The 23,257-nt window shown below is 35.1% G+C and overlaps 1 protein-coding gene across 4 annotated transcripts in view; it reads left to right on the plus strand.

The window, feature by feature from the left end:
• Positions 1–23,257, plus strand: part of ZNF521 (zinc finger protein 521) — a 348,951-nt gene that overhangs the window by 291,091 nt on the left and 34,603 nt on the right. For all 4 annotated transcript variants that reach the window (XM_051970319.1, XM_051970322.1, XM_051970320.1 and 1 more), the window contains 2 exons: positions 18,692–18,823; positions 21,749–21,864. In XM_051970319.1, the coding sequence (XP_051826279.1) occupies positions 18,692–18,823; positions 21,749–21,864 (248 nt within the window). The remainder of the gene's footprint in view (positions 1–18,691; positions 18,824–21,748; positions 21,865–23,257) is intronic.

Genomic DNA, 23,257 nt, shown 5'->3' on the forward strand with positions numbered 1-23,257 from the left:
TATCTCTATCTCTACCTTGCTTTCTTTTGGTTGAGATATAGAGAAAGACTTTCATGCTTCTTTTCCTACTTTCTCCCCCTCCTCCCTACATTTCTCATCTCTATACTCTCTCCAGCTCTCTCATCATTGCCTAAGGGAAGAAGTCACTATAGGGACTGGATTAGCAATTGGTAATGGCATGGCTGAGGCAAATAGAGTCTACTGGGAGACCTAATCTTTTTATTGAGAATTTTCAGAGGGTAGATGTAAACACTGCTTCAGAGGAGCTAAAAGATTCTGGTGAAGGTTATCTGACAAATTGTTGTCCACACCAGAATTTTCAATCACATCTAAATTCCACCACTCCTATACATCTCTGAACTCGTTTTCTCTATTGTCCCAACCAGACACCTACTAGAAGAGCTTTTCTATTTAAAAAACTGAGCTTCCTAACCAGCCTTTCCACTTCTACCTTCTTGACCAACCCTATTACCTTTACCATCTGTTGTTGGGACACAGCCACAGAGGAGGAGTTTTCAGAAGTGGGTGATTTATAATAAATATCTTGAGAATATTGTTTTTGAAGTAACTTTATAGTTACCATATGTCTGGATTTTCTCATAAATATCTGGGTTAAGTTAAAGATTTAACAAAACTTCCTATTGTACCTAAATAAATCCCATTGCCCCCAAACCCACCCAAAGCCTCTAACACTGCTGATGATTTTAGAGGTTCCTGGGAGCAGGAAAAGGTCTGAATACCATTTTTTCTACCTCTTTCCACCACCTCCTCTTTCTTGAATGGCCCAAAGTTTCTACTGCACAATCACAATCTAAGGAACTGACTATTCCCAAGCTAGCAGCTTCTCTAGTTCTTAGAGCTAGAAACTTTGAGTCTTCTCTGAGGTGGTTTTGAGTGGTTTGATTTACTGGAAGCATAAAATAATTTATGGAGGAAGAAAAAAAAAACCTTTCCTTTTTTCCATGGAAGAATTCCTATAAATGCCAAAGTCCTTCCCTATGACTTCACTACCAATCTAAGTATCTCATGACATACTGTTTCCCTTTATCGCCTCCTCTCTTTTTCTTGACTAGGATGAGATGAAAAGTAAAAATAGTGGATATAGAGGAAACTTAAAGGAAAGAAATTGTTAAATGATTGCTTCAAAGATAAATGAATGTTTTGTGTAAAAAGTTTTTAGACAGTGATAAAAATATTGTTTTTCTTTTTGAGAAAAATTACATATGGCTATAGAGATGGAAGACCTAAGTTGACTATGACATTCATGCAAATCAAAGTAAAAGACCCAGACCTACTTAATAGTTCTATCTCCTCCATGAAGTCTTTTCTGATCTGTCTAGCAGAAAATATCGTCTCCCTCCTTATCTTCTTCCTGAGCACTTTGCCCAGCTCATTGCCTTATTCACTGTACTGATTTGTGTATATGTTCTCTCTCTCCTGAATAACACATAAGCTCCTTGAGGGCAGGGGCTATTTTGTTGCAACTATAAATAGGATCATAGATTTAGAGAAAGAGGGGACCCTATAGCTATGAAGTCCATTTAAAGGTGAAGAAACTGAAGCCCATAGGTATTAATTAGTTGCCTAGGGTTACACTGTTACTAAGTATATGAAGTAGGATTTCAAACCAGATCTTCCTGACTCCGAGATCACAATCCTAGCCAAGAAGCCTTGTTGTCTCTCACTAATAGAAGCTTAATAAATGTTTGCTGAATTGAATTGAATCACATATCGTATCCACCAGAAAATGTTCCTCCCTCCCTGGAAGCAATAGAAGAATTAACAGATGGCCATCCAGCTATGGGCTAAAACTCAAATATAGTCTTACCTTATAAATTTCTCTGAGTATTCTCCAAAATGGGTAGCAGATTATTGGATTCTGGTGTGCACCTCAGTACAAAAATGTAAGCAACGAGTAGGTGCGTTTAATTGTATCTGTGACCTGTTTCTGTGTCTGTTTAGGAGGGCATGGATGGCAAGGGAGAGCATACAGTAGATGCATTTTTCTGCCAGAGTGGAACTTTACAATTGTACCAGGGGACCTTTTTGTAATGTTTGTAATGTGCTGCTATTGTGATTTAGGAAAGAAAAATGCTACTGCTGGGCTTTATTTTCAGCAGATTTTTTTAAAACATCAATTAATGCAATCAAACATAGTACAGGGAAATCTAACTTTTTATTTACATTTCTGGGGGCCAGGGAAGGTTTGTTTGTTTTTGTTAACTCCAGTCATTTGAACAGCACACTACATGGTTTTCTTGGTATTTTCTAAATGGGCCCAGTAAGTTATGTTCAACAGACTATGTGAACCTCTCCACATGACAAGGAGGAGAACACAGCTTCACAATTGCTACAATTTGTTGGAAAATAAGTGACTCTGCCTTGTTGTTCAACAGAGTTTTAAAATATTTACCTTTTTTTTTAAAGTGGATTTGGCTAATAAAGAGAACTGTATTGATTTCCATGTACTTATCTTAGAGATCTTAGAGAAGTTGGAATTTGTTATTACTTGTGTGAATCAGTCAGAATTGTGAGTACCAAGTTTTTGACTGAAGCTTGGTGTATTATAGACCAATAATCCCCAAATTTTAGTATCATATTTTCCTTATTAAAACCTTAGGAGAAATCTAAAATAAAATCACAGAAGTTAATTGCAAATACTCAAAACTGAATCCTTTTTTTTTTTTGGTTAATTTTTTTCCCTTTGTAACTATTTACTGATGAGGCAAATCTTGCAATATTAGTATGCAGTGAGGACGTCTTCGCAATTGCTTCCATCTTTCCCAACTATATGGTGTAGCTTTCTCAGAAATTAAAACTCCTTGTTAACCAGTTGAAAATTGATCACCTAGCCAAAGTTTCATTTAGGTGTTGCTTATCATTTGTGTCATTGAGAATTTGGGTGCTAGTCCCATCTTTGCTATTTATTAACCATAATGCTTGCTTAAATTATTTACCCTCCCTGAATCTCCATTTTCTTATTTTCAAAATGAGTCTATGTGCCCTATTTATTTCACAGATTTATTGGGAAAATCAAATAGCACATGTTAGTGAAAGTATTTTGCAAAATATTACATGTTACACAAAGGTAAGCTATTTACCAGCACCATCATTAAATTATTAAAAGGAAGAGAATGAAAACCTGAACAAATTAATAGTCTTAGCAATGATCAGAACTTCCTTAATACCTTAATATGGACTTGAGGCAGGGGAAGACAGGTTGGCAACAGAAGGAAGAGAAAGAAAGTGAGATTCTAAAAGGGAGAAGAGAATGATAAAAACAAAAAGAGTCAGCAAAAAAAGAGACTTGAATTATAGTCTTAATTCAGCCTCTAGTCCTTGAAAGTTTAAGCATACAATTTGGGTTGGTGCAAACTTCAGATGATGAGGTAATATCTAGGCATAACTGGGTGACTTAAGGCCACAATGACAACTTACATTTGGAATTTCCCTGCTATTATTACTTTAAGAGTGCACTTCTGTTTTCTAGAAAAATGACTAGGAGATATGTACCTACATCAGGATGTCAAATCAGATTTTGCACATTCATCAGTTTGGGATATTTGTATGTTTTTCTGTTACTTATTTCTAGCCAAATGCCTTAGGTTTTATTTTATTTTATTTTTTTGGTAGATCATAATTTTATTGAAGTTATTATGGCCAATATTTAGTTAAGGACATTTTTCTTTCCTATTCCAGATCAGTTTTTTTAAAAAATATAGAACTGGTGATTTCTTCTGTATGACTTTTTAAGGAATAATAAAATTGAAAACAAATATAGATAGGTAATAATTGTGATTTTTTTTCTTACTGGAGAACTGCAGAGTTAAAGTTGCTTTGCACATAACATTTTCATACAAATGTAATCCCTGCAGGGATTCTTTAAAATACTAACAGGGGCAGCTAGATGGTTCAGTGAATAGAACACCAGCCCTGAAGTCAGAAGGACCCGAGTTCAAATTTGGTCTCAGGCACTTAACCTTCTTAGCTGTGTTGATCCTGGACAAGTCACTTAACCCTAATTGCCTCAGCAAAATAAATAAATAAACAAAATGATAACAGAATCATAAAAGAGAGGATGTAAAATGTTTAGAGAGCAAGCCGGGGAGTAAGGAAAATTATAAGTAAAAGGCTTGCCATTAGTAGACTTGCCTTTGCCTGATTGTATAACTATGGGCAAGTAACAAGGTCTCAGGGCCCTAAGAAATTCTAAACTATTGAGATTATAAATGTAGAATAGTTGCTGATGTATGTTGGTTGATAGAAATTCTTCACAAGAGGAAATCCCCCCATGAAATTACAGATCTAGACTACTTCCCTCTCTCCCCTCTGCTCCTGGTAAACAAACAAAATCTACTTCCTTATAATTATAAAATAACTATAAAAAGTTATATACATCACTTTTAGAAACATCAACTCCAGTGCTGTTATTAACTATTCTTTGTTTTAATTTCTAAACTACTTTCCTTTGGTTTTATTGAGTCAAAATTGTTTGGTTTCAGTTCTTGTGACCAATGTAAATTCTCCTTCTATCTAACATAATATACTATCCCATAGAATTATGTCAAGTGATCTACATTAGCTTTATAGTCAGGTGATCTAGATTCTACACCTAACTCTTCCATTTTCTTGTTTGACCACTTCACGTACCTTGCTTGGGCCTCAGTATGTGCATCTATAAAATGAGGGGATTCAACCAGATGGTCTCTAAGGGCTGAAATTCTTTGATTCTAGGAAGTTTTAAAAATCTTCATACTAATCTCTTCTCTTTGAAAGTTAAATACATTGCTTTTTTTTGACATAGAAAAAAAAATTTTAGAGGGAATTATAGAAAGTGAACTATATCCCCTTTATAGCTAGGATACATATTATTCTTTTTTTTAACCACTACCAACAAAAAATTATCAGGTAACCTGAATGTGACTGTTGCTATCAGAAAGTATGTGATAAAAAACATCTTTTTCTATAGATAAGATTTTGGAGTCTGCAATGCCCCTTTCTCACTGTGACCCTATAAGACAGATAACAAATTTTATAGATGAGGAAACTCACATAGCTAGGTAGTACCTGAGGAAAGATTGAAGAATGGTTCTCCTGATTCCCAGTTCCAAGACTGTCCATTTGGACTGCCAATTCACTTGCATGTTATGACATCACCTCCCTGATATCATGATCCTCTTCAAGAACAAACCACAAACAACTTTCAGTCAGCAACAATGACACCTTGAGATTCTACTTTAATATTTTTTTTTACAATGTTGTTATTATAAATGATACAGGGGAAGGGAGTAAACATTCATTAAGTACCTGCTATATCCCAGGTACTGTGCTAAGTACTTTACAAATATATTTGATCCTTAAAATAACCTAGTGAGGCAGGTGTTGCTGTGATCTCCATTTTCCAGTTGAGGAAACTAAGGCAGATAGAAATTAAATGACTTGCGAGTCTCATACAATTAGTAAGTGACAGAAGCCAAATTTGTACTCAGGTTTTCCTGAGTCCATGATTGGCTCTCCACTCTACTGCCTAGCCATCTTCTTTATATACTGGAAAGAACTATGGGTTTGGGTTCAATAGACCTGAGTTTGAATCTCAACTCTGGTATTTATTACTGCATAACCTAAAACAAATTAACATCTCTCAATCAATTCCCTGATCTGTAATATGAAGAAAGTTGAACTGGATACTATCCTTGCACATCTAAATCCATGAGAACCTCAGTTGCTAGAATTAAAAGCAATGTGTGTACAATGTGGGATGTTGACATAGACCCTTTTTACACATATGTTTAAGAATATTGATGTACATGATTTTATTTTGTAGGGTTTCTTCTTTCACTAAGAAATATGACATCTTTATTATTTTGCTGAAATATATGATATATAAAATTTAAAATATAAATTTAAGTAAATTGATTCAGTTTTGAACAAATTGTTATAAATTTTAGACATTAAACATTTATTGTGGCCAAAGTATTTTTATATTTTGGCATTCTAGCCTTAGAAAGATTTATAATTTTGCAGAAGTTAAAACATGCAATAACTGACAGATATTCTCTTCAATTTTTGTATTTTGTTCTTCCTTGAAATACTTATCTAAATGACTCCTGGTTTTTATCAAGCCCATTCATCATTTTTGATTTTCTTTTTTGAATGGAGTGGGAGGACACCCAGAGATATCAATGCCTGCCCACTTTAATCCTAAACCAGATTGTAATGAGCATAAAGATCTTCCATACAATGCATTCACCTTTTGTTGTGTTTTCTCAAAGGTGATGCTGAATCATTTTTTATCACTGCTTCCTATGGGCAGCATGTGGGGATAGATGGATAGAGATGGTCTTATGGTGATATGCTCAGTGCTCTCTCTATCTATCCTGGCAAGTAATGTTTGTATTAATTGGCCTGCCCGGAATGTCTCCTGAAAAGGAAGCATACCTGGCTCAATTTTTTTCCAATTTCAGATCACCATAATGGTCACCTCTCTGATAAGTTAGCAACTTGGAGGAGCAGTTAATGTGTTTTCCCAAATGTCTGACTTACTAGATCAAGACATGGCTTCATCACAAGCACAGATAAGTTTCTGTCTGTCTTCAGAAAACTAGAATCTAGGAATCATCCATTTTCTTTGAGCACTTTAAAATCCCTTAGGGTGGGAAAGCATGAGCCTAACTTTTACTTAGTTTCAAGGTAGTACATTTACCAAAGAAGGGTGTTATTGCCATTGAAAGAGATCCTGTGAGCCTTTCTGGCTGGAAACTCCTCCTTCATTGCCAACTATGTACTGTGTAACACCATGGTTGGATTAGCTGTCCAAATCAAGGGCTGCACATAGCATAAGGTTTCGAGAACTTGTGAAATACCTGGAATAGGAAGGGGGCGGAAAAGGTCCCTGTAGAAATCTTCTACTGAAGGGATGCTTTCCTAATAGCTGAGGGAGGCTAGGATGACAGCTGTCCCTGAATCACAGAGGTTCCAGAGCATTGATTCTCAGGGAGAAAAGAGGCAGGGGATTTGGAAACCAACCTTGCATTCCAATAGGGGGAATAAATGAAAAGACAACTTTTGTTTTCTTTAACCTCTTAACTCATGAAATAATGAAAAACCAAAGTGAAGGAATGTGGTTTTTTTTTTGTTTTTGTTTTTATTGAAGCTTTTTAATGGCAGTATTGTAGATGTAGTAGAAGGAACATGAATCCATGAGTCTGGAAGTCTAGGTTCTAATCTTATATCTCACACTAATTAGTTGTATTGCTTTGGGCCAATTCCTCACCTCTCTAGACCTCCTTTCCACTTGAATAAAGTGACTAAAATGGATTAGAAGACCTCTAAGGTATCTTTGAGCCCTAAAATCCTATGATTTGATAAAAACTAAGATGACTCCTTTTTCCCTTGAAAATTTTCCCCCTTGACATTTCTCCAATTTTTCTTCCCTTCTGCATTTTAAATAAAAAAGAAAAACACTCTGGGATCTTTGAAAACATTTAACCCAACAAATGCCATTTTGTAAGGTATTTATTAGAGTATTTCTCAGTAAAAGGGTAATGCCATATAACAGTCAGACAAATTTCTTGTGCTGTGGCCGTCATGTTTCTCATATCATATTTCAGATTTCCTCTAAGCACTGGAAGTGTTATTTAGTTTTGGAGTGGTGTTAATCACCATATAGTAGTTTTATGTCATCCTACATTTTTCTGTGAGTCTAAAAGCTTAATCCAAAATATACAAAGAAAGATGAGACAGGACATAGGCTCATACATTGTACATTTATTTTTCTCTTAACTGTGTTGTTGCAGTTTTTTCCTCTGCTAATATATTTTGACACCTTATAGTTGTAACCTGCTGTTCTCTTTAATTGCTTATTGTTATTAATTATATAGCAGTAACATAGTTGGCTGCTTGAGCCACTTGGCTGTAAAAAACTGCATTTATCATTATTGCCATTGGAGCTACTGAAATTTGCCAGCATTCTGTCCAGAGATGAATGTTTCTGAGCTTTCATCCAGTAAAATTTTGAGCAAAGATCCAATCCTTAAGCTTTTCCATTCTGGTGCTACTACTTGCCTTCTCTGCTTTGTGAGTCTCTCATTTCCTCTTCATTTTTCATGCAGCCTTTTTTTTTTTTTTGCCTTTTCTTTAATAACTAGCTTTATTTTTGGTTTCTCTTCCTTTCTAACCTCTTCTTTTCCTTAAACTTCACATATTCTTTATATTACTCTCATCTCTCTTCTTCAATAACTTTACCAAATCCCCTTACTTTCTTCATTCTTCCTTATTTTCTGTGGATATTCTGTATGTATATTCCTTTATCATTTCATTTTAACTGATCATATTAAGATATTATATTGTCTAATCTACAAAGGGAATTAATCTTGAAAATTATCTTCATAGGCTATAGTAGCTATAAAACTTATAAAGTATGACTAAAAACAGGCATCATAGAATCATTCAGCTTCTCAAATGCCAAATTTTTCATAATAGTATTTATTAATAAATTTGGTTATCCTTTTTAAAAATGAAGCCCAAACAAAAGGCAACCTATAGTGGATGTCATGTCAAAAACAAAGAAACAAACAAACAACAACAACAACAACAACAAAAAACCTTAAACTCCAGGAACCAGAGCATCTTGTCCACAGCCCCTCCAGTACTGCAGCAAGGACATAACATTAAATTCTCTCTAGTTAAGCCAACTTAAGTGGAGCTTCCTTGAACCTTCCTAAATAAAACTAGTGACCTTAATTACAATCAAGCAATTTAGAGGTTATAGAGTTCTAACTAGTACTACAGTATATCACTTTAATAATGCACAGGAAACATCCTCTAACGGGTAGTATCATTTGGTTAGAACAAAGAATTCTAGTTTAAAAACACATTTCTAATAACAATTTTTAGAATTCTTTCATATATTGCACCACTGCTTTTCTTTCCCTCCAAAGGCCACATAGCTAAATTCAAATCAATTGAACCAGGGAAAAAAATGATATATTTATAATTAGTGTTTTAATTTGTATATAACCAGCACATCATTTTTCTAGTTCTCCCATGATGAAAACAAAACAAATAGGTCAAAAGTTATCCCTAGAAATTTTGAGTTGCCTTTTAAAGTACTTTGGGATTTTATTTATTTTTATTTTCCCTCCGAGCTATCCCCAATGTATATTCTAAGATCCAGTTCTGAACCACAATTCCAGATACTTCTCTTTGCTTCAGAACATGTCATCTATTTATGTATCATAACCTAAGTTTCTTAGGGGTTGAAGTAGATGATTCGTAAATCTTTTCCAACTTCTGAGTCTATAAGTCTACAATGGTTCTTATAAATAGTACTAGGTCTAGAGATTCCCATCTAGCTTCTCTTATCATTAAACCTGAGGGCATTCAAGGCTCCTGCCTTGCGAAAGCCTGAGCGGGTGAACCATATTCCATTTCTTTGTTTTTATTTCATTCTAAAGCAGAGAAACAGCCTGTAAGCAATGCTTTACAGCCTTTCAGTATTGAGAGACTTTCTCTTAAGACAACGAGTGGCTTTATGCCAGAAAAAAAAGGGGGGGGGGGGAGAAAAAAGAGGAAAGGCCTTGACCCTTGGTCTACATTCAGAACAACCACAACAAAAAGCACCTGATGAGAGTTGTGTATAGTATATAGTGCCAATTGCTAGTCTACTGCTGTGTGGAATTAATATTGACTATTCGACTGTCTCAGTTCTGTGAGATGCTTTCCCAGCAGACCTAACTTTAGAACAGGTTGCATTTGGTTTATGCTGCATGAAATATCCTCTTTCCATTTGACCAATTTGTGTTTTTTTTGTGCAGTACTCGAAGGTAGCTATACCTGTACTTCCACCAGTGCCGGAAGTCCCAGACGTGGGGGCATTAATAGTAGGTATTTACCATCAAACTAGAGAAAAAGTCATCTGTCCAAACCAAAAGCATGAAAAGCACAGACTTCTGACTTGACTTGCTAGAAGGGAAATCATTAGAAAAACATCATTTAAAATGTAAGTGTAGTTATTGTCACATGTATAAAAGTCCTAATAATTTCAACACACTCAAAGGCACACCCACACCTTTTGTTCACATTGTACTTCACATTTCCTTTGGATGCAGAACACATACTTTGTGTTCACATGACTTCATCTTATTGTGGTCAGAATCAAGTGGGCCCAGGAAGCAGTCATTTTGCATCCATCTTCAGAGCTTATGTTTGTGTCAATCCTTTTGAGCCCATTTCAATGAAGTGCTAAAATGGAGCTTCATGATTAAATTAGTTGCATAATGATATGCATTACATGGTTGAATCTTGGTGCATGAGTGATATGCAACCATCTTTTCAAACAACTGGCAAGATCATAGAATTTTAATTTAGTTTTCATCACTTGGATGAGAGGCAGCAAGGCATGGGGGATAGGGAACCAGATTTGAAACCAAGAAGACCTAGTTTCAAGGCCTTCCTCTAACACATACTGACTGTGTGATTCTGCATAATTCATTTACCCTGATAGTTCTCCAAGCAAGTCTCTTGACTGTATGTTTCAGGGAAGGTGCAAGTTTCCTCACCTAGGTGATTCTTAGACTAATGAAACCACTGTTCTAATACCTATCCATATCCCTTTAATCTCAGCACTGTCACTTTCTAGGGAGGCTAGACCTCAGGAGTAGCAAATTATGCATATCCCATAAATTGGTGGATAACCCCATTGCTCATTTCTTGAACACTCTCTTGATAGTTAGATGCCCTTTGCTGCCCTCCTCTCCTACCAACCACTGTTATTCAGTAGATAGAGCATCCACTAGATTTAAATTTCACCTTATTCAATTGAAACATGCTATTTTTCAACACTATAATCCAATACGTAGTTTGTTAATTAAAAGTAAAGGATTCTTTTTTATTACTATTTTTCTTAATGCATTAAGAAATTCTGTTTTAGCAAAAATTAAAGCAGCACTATGATTCACTTAATGAAAGGAATTTGCTACATGTTGCCAGTGTGAGTGCAGCTAAGCAAAAATGTCAATAGTTGTTGAACTGAAATTCATCCTTTACTTTGGACAGAAATATAGAAATACAGAAATACATGAAGATGTAAGACAGTAGCTTTTCCTTACAAACAGAGCTAATTTTTAAAACTACTCCAGAGAAATAAACTTCTACTTTAATTGATTCCTATCCTATTAAGGACTTCTATGCCTACATTGAGCCACTCTCTTCTTCTTGGTGATTTACTCTCCAGGGGATAACACCCAAACGTTGAACTTTCCTTTGAAACTGAGGAAAGTCTGTATCTGTCATGAGGAGAGGAAGAGATAATATGGGAACATGTGGTATTGTTGGTAATGCCTTAGTTGTGGATATCACAGCTGGTAGGAACATAGAGATCATTGAGTTCCCTACCATCATCTTATATGGAGAAACTGAGGGCCCCGATTTACAAATCATTCTTAGGGCCACTCAGTTGTTAAGTAGCAAAGCAGAAATTAAAACACATTTTCTCTGACTTCAAATACAGTGCATTTTGCACTACACAATCAAAGATGTAACTTTGGGAGTGAGGACAAAAGACAAGAAGCCCTCAAGATGAATACTATTTGCTGGCTTGACATTTTCTCAGAGATCTAGATTTCAAGCTGCTTAAGATTTGGATTAAAAGCATAGGGGAGGGATGGAATGCAGAATAGAGGAGGGAAACAAAACTGTAGTTGTTTACATCTTCATCAGACCCAGAGGGTATCTTTTATCCTTCTTTATTTCACCTGCCATTTCTATGTTCTTTTTACTTTCTTTCTGAAGTCTTTGTTGGTCACCCAAATTGAAGATCAGTCTATTTTTTATGAATAATATTCTAGTGTTGTCTTTCCAATAAATAAATATATAAATAAAGGGAGAAAGAAAAAAGAGACCTTCTAGTAAGTATTCCATACAACCAGTAGAAGCCATCAAGGAACTGGATGATATTGCATCTCAGAGAAGCTAAAATCCCACATCCTGATTCTCCCATCCTTACCCACCTGGACCTCCCACTAATTTCCAAGCTGCTGATGTTTATGGGGCTCTAGGCAGCCCCCAGGCACTTTTAAATCTGCTGGGTACAGTGCAGGCTACCCCAATTGAATCATTTTCTACCCAAGTCCTGCTGATAGTGAGAAGTCCAAAGCAGGAAACTATAGTGTCAATATTAGAGCCTTTGAATTAAAAAAAAAAAAAAAGACTCAAAGTAGTTAGTCCTTTGGTATATTGGTGACAATAAATTAAAATAAAGCTTAACAACAAACTCAAACCCCCAATATGGTGATTGAGTTCAATTCTGACTCAAACCTTTTCTAACTCCCTGAAATAGGAACTGAAGGAAGACTTGGTGGACAAAATATCCTTCTGCTCTCTTTTTTATTTCTTTTTGCTAGACATAAGAACTTCCAGTGCTGAGAGTATTGTTTTTAGAAACTGGTGTTCATTTGAATTGGGGATTACCAGCTCTCATGGCAATGTTTTTATGTTCATATTTCATATTCTGCCATAGCCTATCTCAGTGCACAGTGCTTCCTGTTTTCTGTGATATAATCAGAAAAACTTGAAAGTAGCAGAGGTTCCCAGGGAGAGACACTGGAATAAGGTGTTAGTGTCAGTTTTCAGGCACCATCCTTTCCATATTTCTCTTTCAGAGGAATAAGTTCAGTGTTTTTAAACAGGTGTGAAGGAAAGTTAGCATGCTACCCAGTACCCTCCAACTATTCCTTACTTTGGAGGCTGGGGAAGCCCATCTCTTGTAGCAGGCTTTGAAATCTGAATGAAATTCTCCACTGCCAAATTAGCACCTTTCTCTGTTTATGTTGCAGTTGTGAAATATATGCAATAGGCTCCTACAACAAACCACAGTGGCGGGAATGTGGGAACCTAGAAGGAATTTGATGGTTGTGAACATGGCAAATTACAGCACAGTTCTGTGGCCGATTTCTCTCCCCTGCTTTCTAGGGTGAGCCATTGTAGCCGAGGGCTTAGTTTTGTCATCCGTGGCTTTTCTTTGTTGCTCCTCAGACCTCTGGCTTATAAATGTGTGCTCAGGAAATTAACTTAGGGAAGAAGAGAGAAGCAAAGTAGAAAGGGGAAAAGAAATTGGTTTAGGGCATAGTTTTCTTATGGAAAGGGAAAAAAATACACAAAGCTAGAGTAGTACACTCTTTGTAACTGGAAAATTACAGCAACTGCAGGCCATCTTATTCCTGTGTTTGGATTCTGAGGGCAGAGTTTACTCCCACTCTGATCAGAGCTTTTAAGTATGGACCCTGCCACATGATGATTTACCAGGAGGGGTTTATATCTTTGGCCCTTAGCCTATAGATTTATGCAGTGTAAGAGGCTGAAGGACCCTTCTGGACAGTCTCGGGGGTAACTGAGAGAAAGAGTCCTACTTATAAACCGTTACAAATTGGTCCTCCGTAATGGCTGTAGTGTTGATCAGACAATATAAGGGGGCCCCCAGTGGTTACTGGGATAACAGCTGCATGTAAGTCAACCACTGAACATTTGCTTGTAGCCGCACTAGGTTTTTTTGTTTTTATTGAAGGAAAAGGAGCATAAACATGGGACATACAGTCTGGAGGCTGCTTAAAGGGTTTCTCTTGTTTAAAGCTTATATTGAAATGTCAGTGTCTTCTGTTAAACTAACAATTGCCATGTTGAGCTTGTAACTTGAGTTGTCCGTGAACATCCAAATGGTAACAATTTTATCGGTTTTCCCAGCAATAAAAGTAGCAAATTAGCAGATGTGCAAGCCCAGGTTTCAGAAGTCAGAGGGGTAGAAATAATCCACCCCTTTTTAATTGGCTTTAGAAGAGAGTGGGCTTTTATTCTTACAGTTTCAAGTTTTATAGCTGACTCTCAAGCCTCCTACTAAGGTAATGGATTGCACCTCAATTACATTCTGCCTCTCTCCATTGAAACATTTAATATTTGAGTAAATATTTACATTACTATCAACCTCTTCTATGTAGAATTGATTCCTGTTTACATTTATGTACAAATGTATCACCTGAGTGAGGATTAACAAACGGAAATAATTAACTTAGCTGAGACTTCTACATGCAGACAGTAAAATAATTTCTCAGTTATGTCAAAATCATCTTCTGTTATAGCTTAAAGTGGATACCCATGGAAAGGCTGTTAAGATCGCCTGTTCATAAAATATGATAGTGTTTGTTTCTAGTTTCACTTTAGTGGGTATTAAATCATAAGGTCAAAAATTTTAGATTTGGAAGGGATTTTAGTTATTTACTCCTTACCCCTATTTAGAACTATATCTACAAGTCCACACACACACACACACACACACACACACCCCTATATATACAAAGACCTGTTCAGAGTACAACAAAAGGCAGTTTTTGGTCTAGAAAAATACAAATTGATTTTGAAAAGTTAATTTCCTTCTTTTCATTCATGTAATTTACTTGAACTGTAATTTCCTTTTTTCCTCCTTCTGGTCAGTCACTGTTTTTATACTAGTTTGGTTAGAAGTATTTAAAAGTTGATACCAAAAACTGGGCGTTGTTATTGTTTTGTTTTTTTTAAGATTCCATAGGATTATTTCTTTCTTACATATAACTCTTGTAGAATTGCACCAACCCTCTTAATAGAATATTTTAATGGCTATTAAATGAATTGACTCTGAATCTCACTTTAATAAATGAGTGAGACAGCATTTTCCAATTATTGTCAACCACCACCTTCCTAAAAAGCAGATGATTATTTTGATTGAATTTTTAAAAGCTGTTTAGCACTTTTTCTGAGATATCTATGTATGTATGCCATATTTATTATGTGTGTTCTTATATAGATATCAAAAAGAAAGATTTCCAAACTGAATAAAATGGCTTATTAGATTCTGATCCAGTATTTCTTGTCAATTTTCCTTGAAAAAGGAACTGTTGAATTTGTCACTAGGTGAATATCTTTTAATTAAAATTAAATTTGGTTCTAGGCCCTAATACTTGTCCTAGTGCATCTTGTTTGCTAAGCAGGAATAAGGTCAGACAAAAGCTAATATGAGAATGGAAAGAGTGACCAGACTTAACTAGATTTATCAGGATTTTTAGGAATCCTTAGGGAAAATAAGATGCAGAATTTTATCCCAGTTCCTGCTAATGTGTGTCCAGAATAATACAGAAGCATATTTCTGCCAAAGTAAACAGATATGTTTTTCTTAGAGCTAATTTTCAAAAATATTCTCAAATATGAATGAATATAGACTTGTCACACTTATAGAATAATAACTTTTTGAAGTCCCTCATTTAATTTTTTAAAATATTATCTATAATCAATGATACATGTTCCTACATGGTGGAAAGTAGGGAAAAGGTAAAGGAAAGATAAGATAGAGATATCAAAGATATTTTAAAAGAATACAGTGTTTTTCAAGAGATGGATATCAAAAGTATTTTTACAGCTCATCAAATATTTTTCATTATCAGAATATTGTTTCATGTGTGTGTATTACAAACATTTGCTGTGTGTCTTCTGTAGTTTTATTTTCAGATTTGTTTGCTGTGATCATGTATCACACCACTGTATCAGAACAACCAGCTTTGGGTGAACTGGACATGCAAAAATCAGTTATAACACTTTACTCATATTTACCATGATAGTTTAGAGGCAGATGAGCACTGGAAGAATCTAACAGATAATGAAGAGGTCTTCACAGTGCTCTATGTGCCCATCTTGTGAGTCAAAGCCCCAAACTTGGGTTCAAGAAAATCAATCACCTAAGTTCATGATAAGAATACATAACTAGACAGAAATTCACATAAAAATGATCAGAACATCAGGGTAGGCTGCAAGTTCACAATGATTTGCCAATGTAATGTGTTGACCAAAAAAATGATTTCAATAGAACTATTGTGAACAGAATATAGGAAAATGATAGTTTCGTTTGATTATACTCTGAGTACATCACATCTGGAATGTTGTATTCTGGGTGCCATATTTTAGGAAGGATGTTGATAGACTACCACAGTCCAAAAGAAGAAGATAAAGAGTCACTCCTTCCAGCTCTCATATTTCATGAGTAATAAATCACATTGAAAATGTGAATACCAATGACTTCCCTAACAAAGGAGGATGCCCATAACTTAGTATTGGAAGGGAGTGTGTATTTATGTATATGTGTATGTCTATATATGTGTATCTATACATGTAGATGCACATGTATGTATGAAGGTATGTGCATACATATGCCCACATTTCTACATCTACATTTAGAATTTCCATGGTCACTACAAACAAGAGAGTTCTAGTGTTGCTCACTAGATGATGATTGCTTAAATCCTAGCTAGGTCATAAAAATGGTCTACAAAGAAAAGGGGTTTGCTCTCTATATAAGTGAAGAGAATATGGTTATGTTATTAGCAACAGTTTTGATTGAGAAAAAAAATAAAGCTTTGGGTTACCATAATTACACCAAAATAATAATATGCAGCATATGGGAAATAGAAATTCATTTCAGTACCACTAATACTGCTCCTGATTAACTTACTGACCCAATTACCTAATATACAGCAGCATCCCATATATTCTTCAATTTCTAAAAGAAGGTAATATTTTATTTTTGACTCTAGGGGGAAAAAAGGACCAAAACCTCTTGATCATGTATAATCCTTAAGGCTTTTTGTATTACCCCCTTGTCATCTCAGTATGCACAATTAAAACCCCTCTTACATAATTATAATCAAGGAATTTACTGTGCCACCCAAATACAGAGTGGGTTTTTATGTCTTGGAAATGTAGACAGTACCGGGTGGCTTAATTAGTGCTTTGCTTCTCTTTTTATGAATTCCAATCCTCTGCTTCTAAAGACTCCTACTTGTGTGAGAAGAAAGATGAGGAATACAAATAGAATGATTCTACTCCTACTTAGCTAATAAGAAGTCATTTTGTAATTGGGATTTTGTGATGCTAGCATTACCAGTTGGCTCACCATTTACAAAAAAATCATGTTTCCTGTGAACTGAAAGAAGGAAATGTTTGCATGTGGACATGTTACCCATACAATGTGTCTATGTAGTTCATTGCTTTGCCCCCAGAAGATTTCACTGTAAATGTTCCTTCGTAGAGTCGCTAACAGTCGTGTAGCATAAAAAAGGGAGCAGCTTGTTCACACGTGGGTTTTCAGAAGAAAACCAAGAGACAAGGGTTAAATGTCTCTCAATAAAGGTGTTTCCAATGCCACTGATTTTCATTGTTTATGATAATAAATTAAAATGGGACTTGGGAAGGAGACAGTATAAGGATTTTAATCAAAAGAAAATCTATGTCAGAAGAATTGGGAAAATTACTTTTATAAAGAAGAGTGGTTAGAATATTACAAAATGCTATCTAAGAGCAAAACTTGGGTAAAATTTATTTGATTTGCCATGCTAAATATGTGTAGCTCTGCTTGGGATAAGTAGAATGTGGGAACTGGAAACAGCAAAGATCTTTCACTTAAATATATTCTCTTCCCAAAATTTAAGTGAAAAATTTCATATAGGAGACTCAAAAATATGCTAAAAAATTTTAAAAGCATGTATTGGTTCCAAATGGCAGTACTATCTTCTAGTTATATTATATTTAGGCTGACAATGTTTGCAATATGACTTCATGCCTCAGTAATTTAGGTCTTTTTGTTCTATCAGATTATTGTTTGATGAACTTTATTACTTTAACATTCATTCATTTTTTCATTCAACAAACCCTATATCTCTTCTACATGCAAGACAAAACATTCAGGAAGGCAGTTTCTAAACATTGCTTAGGGAATTGATCCTTTTTAATCAGGATTGGAGTATATAATTAATTCCTTACCTAGGAACTCTTAAACCCATCCATCTAATAGAAAATGTTCCTAAGTTAGCAGGAAATACTTAGAGCTAGTGAAGAGATATCTAGAATGAAAATGTAGTGGATAAGAGAATTTCAGGGGGAAAAAAAATCTAAATTGAATCTGATTGAATTTGAAAATGTAAAGGAAGAAATGAACTCAGAAAAGTACTTAATATTACTCATTTCAGAATGGTTAAAAACAACCTGAAGATATAGGGAATAGGAAAGAGGGCCAATAATCTTAGGAAGACTACAAGAAACCTCATACTAAGAATAGAAACAGATATTTTCAGAGCTCCCTGGCTAAGAAAACAAGGAATTCTGGTAAAGGACCGAAAAGCAGAAGAGTAGAATAGGGAAGGAAACCACAGAAAATATCTATTCTCCTTTAGCAAAGAGAACCAGATATAAGGAAATTTGCACTGAGAAATATAACAATTTCACTATCTACTTTTTGAATGTCTTAGATATGGTTCCCTGGGTCATCTCCTGAAAGTATATAGTGCTTTAAAAAACAATATTTAAAGTCAAAGACACTTCTAATTCTAGTATTCTAACATATGCTTTTTAATAAGGAGTACAATAAAATTTATTTGTCTTACAATACGATATACCTTCTTAGTATTCTAAGGTTTTTTTTTTCCATTTGAAAAATGTTTTAACATTGAAATTCCCAATGCCTTATATCCAGAGGTAAATAATAAATATATTTAATTTGAAAAAAATCCATACAAATTAGAGAAGCATAAAATAGATGTTTGCTAGGAATATCTTAACTGTATCATAAAGAAACAAACATGGTTAAATTTCACTTTATCTTTTGATTCCTTTCCTTCCACAGATGAAGGACTGAACCACGAGTGCAAACTCTGCAATCAGACCTTTGATTCCCCTGCCAAACTTCAGTGCCACCTGATAGAACATAGCTTTGAAGGAATGGGAGGCACCTTTAAGTGTCCAGTCTGCTTTACAGGTAGGAAAACCAAGCTTGAGAAAACTCTGGGGTGTCTTAGGGCGACATGATGTCTTTGCTACAAATGCATACCTCCCATTGATATGGCCTTTTGCAGATATGACTTTAGGTCAATTTGGGGGAAGATGTTTGATTTCTGCATATTAGCATTATTGACCGGTGCCTACTTAAAGCCTCAGATAGGGGTGGAGGTTAAGCATCAATGTGCACAAATGGCATTTCAAGTTCTTCTGTCAGAAGTTTGCATTTTTCCAATTGCAGAAGGAGACCCGCATTTTGTTCACTTTTATCCGCTTGATGTTAAAAGGTCACCAAGGTTAAAGCTGCCTGCAAACAGCTGTATTTTAATCACAGATGTTCAAATAGAAGTATGGTGCTATTGTTCACACATCTGCTTTTCAGATGGGAGAAATTTGATAAGCTATTCCATACAAGAATGAGAGAACATTTGGGGGAGGGGGGGAGAGAGACGGAATAGCTATGCTCAAAATCTGGACCGAAAAACAGATAGCATCTACTCTGTTTTATATGCAAGCATTTTTTGTTGTTTTTGAAAAGTAGATTTTAAAATAAATTTGTTCTTTTAATGGGAAGTCTTTATTAAATCTCATAATGTTTTCATTTAACTTTATAAGAAGAAAACCAGAAACTACAATGAAATTTATAGGATAAATGTGACCAGATATCCCATCTTTTGTATGCTCCCATAAGTGAGTCATTTTATGGAGAGTCCTTTTCATGATTGATCTGCATGATTCATTGATAATCAAAGATCCCTCAGCTCTGTCCATCTCTCTCTACTTATCAGAAAACCAAAAATATTTGCTTCTTCTAAAGAACTTGATTTTGGGAGAGAAAGGAAATGATTCTCACAAGAAAACACTAGGAATCAACTATTATTTCACTGTATTTGAAGTACAGATTATTGTTCAGTCATAAATTTTAAAAGAAATGTCATTTTCACTATATCATTTAACAGTGGTACCTGAGAGTGTTGATAGTTCTGCTTTCATTATTTTGTCTAAGAAGGAACTTTTTTTAGTCATTCCTTTAGTCAACCCTCTTCTTTGTTATCATGTTTACTATGGATCCTACCAGGCTTTTTAGAGAAGGAGTAGGAGTTACTAAGGAAGGAATGTCATATTAGAGTGGATAATAGCCTCATTGAATTAGAACTACAAGGAACTTTAAAAGCCATCTATATTAACCTTCCTCCAATTCCACACCCCACCGTTTTGTAGATGAGGAAACTGAGGTGCCTAGAGAGTTTGTGCCCATGATCTTACAGGCAGTTAGTGTTCAAGAGCTAACTCTGGCTCCTCTTATTTCAAATTTAATGTTCTTTCCCATTCTATCATATTCTTCACACATACATACAAGAAATAATTTTATAAAACCAAAACTAGAATATCTTAAGATATAAATAATTAAGAAATAAATTGAGGGCAAAGATTCCTTTCTAAAACCTGAAAAAAACAATTTCACAAAATAGCACTAATCATAGTGAGTAAGATCCCTGATAAAACAATATTTTACTAGTAGCAAAATATGTGAAGATAGATGCAGATTCGTTGATTCTGATTTATATTAAAATCATCTTCTTTTTCCTCCTTTTTCTTTTTTTAATTTTTTTCTTCTTCCTCCTCTTTTTCTTTTAGTTCTTTTTGTCCTTCTATCTCTTCTTCCTCCCTTTTATTTTTCTTCTTCTTCTTCTTCTTCTTCTTCTTCTTCTTCTTCTTCTTCTTCTTCTTCTTCTTCTTCTCTTCTTCTTCTACTTCTTCTACTTCATCATCTTCATTGTCTTTTTTCTTCTTCTTTCTTCTTTCCTTTTCTTCTTTCTTCTTTTTTTTTTCTGATGGGGCAAAGATACAACAATGCATTCATCAGTAGCAAAGACATTTGATGTGCCATCAAACCTAAAATGTATTAGTAGATCTTGGAAGAATTTTAGAAATGACAATGAAAAGAAAAAAAACCTCCAGAACAAAGCACGTTATGTGGAAGAAGAAATCTGAGCAGTTCTTTAAGATAATGAGAAATGTGATTAAAATGTATGACTCACAAGAACAATATTCTAATATTTTATGTTGGCTTGCAATTAGAATAATTTTAATGATTAAAGTGGAGTCAAAGTCAAATGCCAGCATCTTTAATAAATCCTTTCCCTGCCTATACAGATTAATATTGTAGATGCAAACTTTTTTTAGGTCACAGTGCACAAGGCATCCATCAGAAGTCAGTTCTGCCAACCCAAACACTGCCTCTGGCATATACAATTTAATTATTAATAGTATGTCTCCTAGGTAAACTGTTACACAGTCTTAGGGCCTTGTTTTGTAGTCATTAAAATTGAACATGTTTATATTATTGAAACCCTTGCATTCAGTGTGTAGGCAGAGTTGATCTTAAAGTATCCAAAGAGAATTTACCTGCCGTTGTGTTTCACATTTATAGACAGTGCCCCAGAGTAGCTGTGGGATATAATTTTTAGCATTAACACATTTAAATAGAGCACTGTTTGCTAGCTACAACTCTGGGCAAATACAATAAACAGAGCTTTGGCATCTAGGCTTTCTTAACCTATGGGTTGCTGGGAAATGAGTCATTTTTGTTCATTCTCAGAGCTGCTCGTTTGACAATTTCCAGCTTTATTTTTTTAAGTGAATTGTAGGGAGCAAGGCATCTATAAATCTTTCCTTTGCTGTTGTTTGGATTGAATTAGACACAGAGTAGAGTTCATCTCAACAAACAAGAGAAGGCAACAGTGGATAAATGCAACTTCACTCTCACTAGTAACATGGCCCCAGTCAAACTCAAGCAAGAGGTGTGTCAGCCGTACTCCTGGGCCTCCTCTAGAAACTCACTGACTTAAGGCATTTGTGAGATGAAATAACTTAAAGTTCACCCTGCTTTTTATCATTGCAGTGTTTGTCCAAGCAAACAAGTTGCAGCAGCATATTTTCTCAGCCCATGGACAGGAAGACAAGATCTATGACTGCACACAATGTCCACAGAAGTTTTTCTTCCAAACAGAGCTGCAGGTAATGTCCCCATGAGGAGGGAAGAAATTGAATTTGGTTTCTTTGATTGTAAGAAATGAAGTATTTTAAATCTGGATTCATGATAGCACTCATCCTGGGTACCCCTTCCCCAAGGAGAAGTGTGTGTGTGTGTGTGTGTGTGTGTGTGTGTGTGTGTGTGTGTGTGTGTGTAAGGAGATAATATGGTTTTGGATTAACAAATAACCAAAAATATCTTGCCTCTGGCTGTCATCAATCCTAAAAGAACTAGAACAGGTCTTTTAATGGACCTGCAACTCGTAGGATAGAGGCAAGGGTCAAATTTGTGGAACTATTTATATCAGGTTCCCTTTCCCTAACACTCACTTAATTCCCATTGAGCCACCACTTTGATAAGCAGGGTACCCATAGGTGTACTGGCCTTCAGGGACTTGAAATTAGAAGGCAGAAAAAGGAAGCGAATATAAAGTTTTCTTAATTTCTACTCTTGAGTAGAATGAGCTCACTATTGCTTAGAGTTTAAGAAAAGTTGCTCTATTCATATCATAGGCTTCATTCTGAACAGCTATTATGTGGAGACAGATGTTGGTCTTTTGTCTCTGTTATTTCATCTGTAAAATGGCCATATTAATTCTTGTTCCAGTTTATCTCCTTAGACATATAAAATGTATTATGTGAAATTATATTGCCCTTTTTGTTTAAGAAGGGAAGAGATAAGATTATTAGTGACTGAATGGTTTAAGGTATCATCAATTTATCATAGTTTCTACTTGCAATCTATGTCCTTTTAGGTATTAACTTACATGTAAATAGGCTCTATTAGAAAAAACATATAAAAGTATATATGAAAAAATAGGTAAACCAATGCAATAATCATAGCGTATTATGGACACAGTTTTAACAATAAAATTAAGTTTAATATCTTCATGCTTCTTATCATTTCTAAAAAGAATTCTATTATCTTCTGATTACTAATGAATGGGAAAATGAAGAAAAACAAATCTTATAAATTACTTAGATGGAACTCTTGCTCTAAAAAACTCCGATTGACAATTTTATTTTTCCTTTGGTTGTTCAGAAATGTCCAATGTCTGGGGGACTTAGTTAATGTGACTTTTGGAATAGAATTTGATTGTTTTTTAGAGATGTTTAGGATCACAATTGTAGGACTGGAGAGCATCTTCTCATTTACTTAGTCCAAACCACCAAATTACAGAGAAAGTAAATGAGGCCTACAGGGTTGCTATAACTTAACCCAAGCTGCCATAGTGCAGAACCAAGATTTTAACCCAAGTGATCCCACTGCAAGGGCAGCTAGGTGGCCCAGCAGATAAAATGCTGAGTTTGGAGTCAGGAAAACCTAAGTTCAAATACTCTGAGCAGGTTCAAGAAGAGAATGAGAGAAGAGGGAACT

The sequence above is a fragment of the Antechinus flavipes genome, chromosome 1, assembly GCF_016432865.1.
Source record: "Antechinus flavipes isolate AdamAnt ecotype Samford, QLD, Australia chromosome 1, AdamAnt_v2, whole genome shotgun sequence".
NCBI lineage: Eukaryota > Metazoa > Chordata > Mammalia > Dasyuromorphia > Dasyuridae > Antechinus > Antechinus flavipes.